The sequence below is a fragment of the Triticum dicoccoides genome, chromosome 5A, assembly GCF_002162155.2.
Source record: "Triticum dicoccoides isolate Atlit2015 ecotype Zavitan chromosome 5A, WEW_v2.0, whole genome shotgun sequence".
Lineage (NCBI taxonomy): Eukaryota > Viridiplantae > Streptophyta > Magnoliopsida > Poales > Poaceae > Triticum > Triticum dicoccoides.
This window is the reverse complement of record NC_041388.1, coordinates 538,028,822-538,034,884: the sequence shown is the minus strand read 5'-3', so window position 1 is coordinate 538,034,884 and position 6,063 is coordinate 538,028,822. Positions and strand designations below refer to the sequence as shown.

Below are 6,063 nucleotides of genomic sequence, written 5' to 3'. Positions count from 1 at the left end.
AGTCCACCAGTCAGAAAAAATGCAGCTTAGGTTGGCTTTTTTTTATTTAAGGCATACCATCATAATTAGCTTTGTTAAGAATCAAGTAACATTGAAGCTTAGAGGATCATTTGATGCAATGTTATGTGTTCGATCATCATTTGTTCTATGAATTAGCCTCTAGAAAACACCCTCATAGAAGTATTTGTTTAATTTGATTGTTCATTGCTAATGGATAAGATAAATATGATTGAGGCAGTGGAGTATACTCCCTTCGTTTTTTTTATTTGTTTGAAGTCAAACTACGCAAACTTTGACCAAGATTATATAAAAAAACATCAACATCTTACCCGAAAAAAGAACACCAGCATCTATAATACTAAAGTTGTATAATATGAATATTGTTTTTTAATATATTTAATTGTATTGATTTCGTATTGTGAATGCTGCTATTTTTTGCTTGTAAAGTTGATCAAACTTTATAAAGATTGACTTTAGACATTTTATATGCAGATTAAAATGAAACTGAGGGAGTATTAAACTTTACAAAACTTTTTTCTTTTCTTTGTTGAAATGAAATTCACCTCCGCCTCTTCCGTCAAAAAAAAAAAAATCTCCTCCTCCACTCCAATCCAATCGACGCGGTCTGACTTCAAAACCCTAGCCTCGCCGGAATGAGCCGCCCCTCTCTGACGCCTGCACCCACATTGCACGGCGGTGTCCTCCTCCGCCTCCCTCCGCAACCCCCCTCCCTTCCGCGCATCTCTCGTGTGCACGCGTTGGCGCCGCATCCTCTCCGAACTCGACTTCCTCCGCCGCTTCCGCGAGCACCACCGCTGTAACAACCCACCACCGCTACTCGGCTTTTTCGTCCACGAATACGTTAAAGATGATCGATCCGCCAATCTTCAACCCCGCGATGGGCCAGCCGGATCGCATCCCGCCCACGTGCACACGCGCTTCTCTTCGCCATGGAGCTGCGGCGAGGACTGGAATTTTCTCGGCTGTCGCCACGGCCTCGCCCTCCTCATCTGCGTGGCGCTCCGTGAGGCCGTCGTGTGGGATCCCCTCACCGTCCACCAGCTCCGTGTTGCGTTTCCGCTGGGGATCAGTGAGGAAGGGAAGTTCGTCCAGAATGTCGCGATAATGTGCACCCAAGACGGGCATGTGCACGGCGACTGCCGCTTCACGATAGAATATGCAGAGGAAACGAATGAATCGACTTCTCACACTCCTGGCCCTCTTACGTATTCGTCCAAGGCAACTCAGACGTGCTGGGCGAGCTAGGGTTCCCAGTGACCAGCGAAGAAGCGCCATGGTCACTGTGCAACATGGAAACCATCTTCTCCAGATGCGGTGGGCAAGATAGGGTTCCATGCTGCAGTGGGCGAGCTGGATTATTATCCATTTTTAGTGATAAAAAATCACGACATAGGGTTCCCTGCCATGGCCATGACACCATGTTACCATGCCCTTCGACATGGGAGACACAACAATGAACTCAACTTGGGTTTTGTGCCGTTTCATCAACTTGATTGCATGAAACAGCTTCCCTCCAGACTAGGTAATGCGGCACCGCCGATAGCTGGCCTGTGACATGCTGATACAGGAAGCTGTACTTGATCACTCCAATGTCATTATGCTAAGCACTTCACAACAACATATTCAGCAATAAAATCACATTCAAAGCTAAAACCTAAACATTACTTTTGAAACAGAGAGAATACACAATCAAAGTGTAAAACCAGAAACATATACAGTCCTAATGGGACCAGTAACAAACATAACGAACTCAAAAGCAGAAAGAACATTTTTACTTGTCTCAAGGATCTGAAGAGAGTCGTTGACAGGAAAGGCAAAACATATGCTCCATAGCCCATACAGTTATACCCAGAATACCAATATGATACTAATACATTGTTCGAGTGGGAAGTTCTGGCACAACACTGAACAAAACAGGGATATCATCAGCTTAGAAGAGAGAGGTCCCCTTGCCCTTCTTGTCTCCACCGATCTCAAAGTGCTTGCACCTCTGTAGCAACAATGCAATCATAGAGTCAGACACTTGAATATAACATAATAATGTATTGCAAGGAGATTGGATGGCAGATTAAGTGAGATGTGTGGACCTTGATAGCGCGTTGCGAGTAATGCTTGCAGCTCTGGCACTGCAGCTTCAGCACAATCTTCTTTGTTGTCTTGGCCTGAAACAAACAGAATAATGAACATCCAGATGCAAAGAAGCAACAGATTGCTAGAGTTATACAGCAAAGAAGATGCACCCGCCACGGAAATCAGTGCCATACCTTCTTGTGGAAAACAGGCTTTGTCTGGCCACCATATCCTGACTGCTTGCGGTCGTAACGGCGCTTTCCCTGAGCAGAAAGACTGTCCTTGCCTTTCTTGTACTGCGTAACCTTGTGGAGGGTGTGCTTCTTGCACTCCTTGTTCTTGCAGTAGGTCTTCTTGGTCTTTGGAACGTTCACCTACAAATGGTTTTGGAATAAACAGCCAGGAATTTTACCACGTCAGATAAGCAAATAGAACTTCATTGCTGAAATCATACGAACATGTTTGCTGGTTTAATACGCCAAGAAGTAAGAATATCTTTGTTTCGAAGGAAATTTACAGTAACTTTCTAGGAATGCAAGTGTGAAAAGTTTATATTCCCGCAGGGGTGAGGATAATTCCAGGTGAATCAAAGAGGGTTTGAAAATAGAGAGCAGAATTTTCAACTTCCAGTCATACACATAATGAGATAACTAAGTCAAAGAGGCTTAAAACAATATAGTGAACTAGAAAGGCACCATGCTGGCCAAAAAGGAGAGTAACATTACAAACTTCAAAACAGAAGACATTGAGTTAACTCACAAAGATTATGACAGCCCAGACTCTAGGCTTATAACATTTCAACAACAGGTTCAAATTTTGCAATTATAAAAATGGAGTTCTCGATGCAGCAATTGTGTAGCCTATTCTAAAAGTACTCCACACAGCAGCGAGATTTGAACTTTGGCAGACCACCAAGCAGATTAAATTGCACTCATGCTCCTATGAGTCCAAAACAAACTAATCAAAACATATGCCAGCACAAAATGTGTTGAAAGAATTCCAAGTGCAACTTCTCTTTTGGATAAAAAAGGGTAAAAGATCTTATTGGAGGCTCATATCAAGTGTAAGAAAACCTTCACCGCAGCAGGAAGCCCAACGGAGATGGCAATCCAAGCACGTGCCAACCTTGCCAAAGCAGCTGCAGCACGACGAGCAACACAGGGGCAGGGTTTTGAATGTGGAACACAAGATGCCAGGCCCAACGCGACCGTTCAATTCAGATCTCTCTTTCTCTCTCTCTCTATCACTGAAACAGATACACACACACACATCACAGCACAAGAACCGAACAGCCCCTCGTCAGGCGGCACCTCGTGTTCCACTTCCATCCCCAAACGGCAAGAGCTGCTCGTCGCAGTGCTGTAATGGGGGCAACCGCGAGATCTGCCGGTCTGTTAGGGCTTCCCAGAATCAAGCCGCTCAAGCCACTCTTTTGTAATCACAGCCCCCGACCAAGTACAAATGAACAAAGCCAAGCTAGACATCGCGTGAGCTACATGGCACGCACATAATGAAAAAAAACACAAGTTGATGATGCTTGAATAGTGAACAAGAAAGGTACCCTGCTGGGCAAAAAGAAGAGTAACATTACAGAACATGCAGCGTTAACTCACAACGATTATGCCAGTCCAGGCTCCAGTGAGGGAGCCAGCATCTAGGTTGATGACATTCAAACTATAGGTTCAAATTTTGTGATTGCAGAAATGAGTTTTCAGTGCAGCAATTGTGTAGCGTATTCTAAAAGTACTCTACACAGCAGCAAGATTTGATTATTGGCATCTCACCGAGCAGGTTAAACCACACTCATGCTCCTTATGAGTCCAAAACAAACCAATCAAAACCTATGTGAGTACCATATGTGATGGAAGAATCCCAATTCAGCTGTTTATACTGAATAAAAAAGGTAAAAGACCTTGGAGGCTCATATCAAGTGTGTTAAGAAACCTTCACCGCGGCAGGAAACCCAACAGAGACGGCGATCCAAGCGCGCGCCAACCCCTGCTAAAGCAGTTGCTGCACGACGAGCAGGACAAGCACGGGGTTTTGGATATGGAACACCAGCTGCCAAGCCCCACGCGACCGTTCAGTCCAGACATCTCCCTCTCTCTCCCTCTGTCTGAAACAGATACACGCACGCACACACAACACAAGAACCGAACAGCCGGTCATCAGGCGGCACCCCGTGTTCCACTTCCATCCCCAACCGGCTAAGAGCTGCTCGTCGCGCTGCTGTAATGGGGGCACACAGCGAGATCTGCCGTTCCGCTAGGGTTTACCAGAATCAAGCCGCTCTAGCCACTCTTTTGTAATCACAGCCCCAGACCAAGTATGAATGAACAAAGCTAAGGTAGGCATGGCGCGAGCTACATAGTCATGAAAAAAAGTCAAACCGAAGATGCTTGAACAGTGAAAACTAGAAAGGTAACCTGCTGTAAAGGAAAGTAACATTACATGCTTCCAAACAGAACACGCCGAGTTAACTCAGAACGATTATGCCAGTCGAGACTCCAGGGAGGGAGCCAGCATCCAGATTGATCACATTTCAACTATATGTTTACTTTTGCGATTATAAAAATATTCTGTAGCCTATTTTAAATGCAGCAATTGCGTAGCCTATTTTAAAAGTACTCCACAGCAGCAAGATTTGATCTTTGGCATCTTACCAAGCAGGTCACACTGCACTCTCATGCTCCTTATGAGTCCAAAACAAACCAATCAAAACCTATGCGAGTACCAAATGTGAAGGAAGAATCCCAATTCAACAATTTATACTAAATAAAAAAATGTAAAAGACCTTCTTGGAGGCTCATATCAAGTGTATTTTAAGAAACCTTCACCGCGGCAGGAAACCCAACGGATACGGCGATCCAAGCGCGCGCCAACCCCTGCCAACGCACCAGCAGCACAACGAGCAGCACGAGCACGGGGTTTTGAATGTGGAACACCAGATGCCAAGCCCCACGCGACCGTTCAATCCAAACATCTCCCTCTCTCTCCCTCTGTCTGAAACAGATACACACACACACACAACACAAGAACCGAACAGCCGGTCGTCAGGCGGCACCTCGTGTTCCACCTCCATCCCCAACCGCCAAGAGCTGCTCGTCGCGCTGCTGTAATGGGGGCACGCGGCGAGATCTACCGTTCCGCTAGGGTTTCCCAGAATCAATCCGCTCGGGCCACTCTTTTGTAATCACAGCCCCCGACAAAGTACGAACGAACAAAGCTAATCTGAGGCATCGCGCAACAGCTGCGGTGGGTCTCAGGAAGGAGAGAGCAAGGTAGCCATCAGGGGATTTCGGTGGTGGGAGATGAGGGCGTTACCATGGTCGCCGCCTGGAAGCTCTCCTCCGCGCGTCTGCTTCTTCTCCTGCGGCGTGGGCGGCGGTGAGGAAAGGGGGAAGGGGGAGAATGGCGGCGCTTGGGTGAAATATTAGCGAAGCGAAACCCTAGGGACGGCAGGTGTAGCTTCGGGAATATGGGCTTGCGGGCTTGGGGCTTTGGGCTTCTTGCTCCGTGTAAGCCTGGTAAGCAATGCACGGGTATTTGGTTGGGGTTACATGTCCAAAAGTGAAATAAAAAAAATTGGCGGGCTCCTTCGAGGGGTGCCGCCCAGCCCAATGAGGGCTCGTTTGGTAGCCATGGATCCTCCTGGGATCCTCGTCGTTTCCCCGGACGTGATTCCCACGCGTAACCGTCGCCCCGGTTTTTGCGGCGACGCATTTGGCGACAACGGGGAAGAGGATTTTTTGGCCCAATCCCGTCGAAATCCCCGGGCCGCTCACCCCCACCTCCCGACATCGGAATAATTCTCCCCGTATAAAACTCGATCTCTCCGTCTCGGGACTACTTCTCGTCTTCTCCCCCCGTGGCTCTACCTCCCTCCGACGGCGCCCTGACGTCTCCATCTCCCTCCAGCTATCACCTATACAACAAATTTTCATGGCCACCTCGTCTCCATGGCTCGAGCAA

The 6,063-nt window shown here is 47.2% G+C and overlaps 1 protein-coding gene across 1 annotated transcript; it reads right to left on the bottom strand.

Annotated features, from left to right (window-relative positions):
- Positions 1 to 1,712: 1,712 nt before the first annotated feature.
- LOC119302599 (60S ribosomal protein L36a) lies at positions 1,713 to 5,589 on the bottom strand. Its single transcript, XM_037579633.1, has 4 exons — positions 5,416 to 5,589; positions 2,286 to 2,465; positions 2,109 to 2,183; positions 1,713 to 2,011 (listed from the first exon to the last, which is right to left on the bottom strand). The coding sequence occupies exons 1-4, from the start codon at positions 5,416 to 5,418 to the stop codon at positions 1,952 to 1,954; spliced, it is 318 nt and encodes a 105-aa protein (XP_037435530.1). The 5' UTR covers positions 5,419 to 5,589; the 3' UTR covers positions 1,713 to 1,951.
- Between the last annotated feature and the right edge of the window lie 474 nt (positions 5,590 to 6,063).

Coding starts and splice junctions, on each gene's coding strand:
- LOC119302599 (XM_037579633.1), bottom strand. Junction 2,184..2,285: donor AGCCTGTTTTCCACAAGAAG/GTATGGCACTGA, acceptor TGTTTGTTTCAG/GCCAAGACAACAAAGAAGAT. Junction 2,012..2,108: donor ACTCGCAACGCGCTATCAAG/GTCCACACATCT, acceptor TTGTTGCTACAG/AGGTGCAAGCACTTTGAGAT.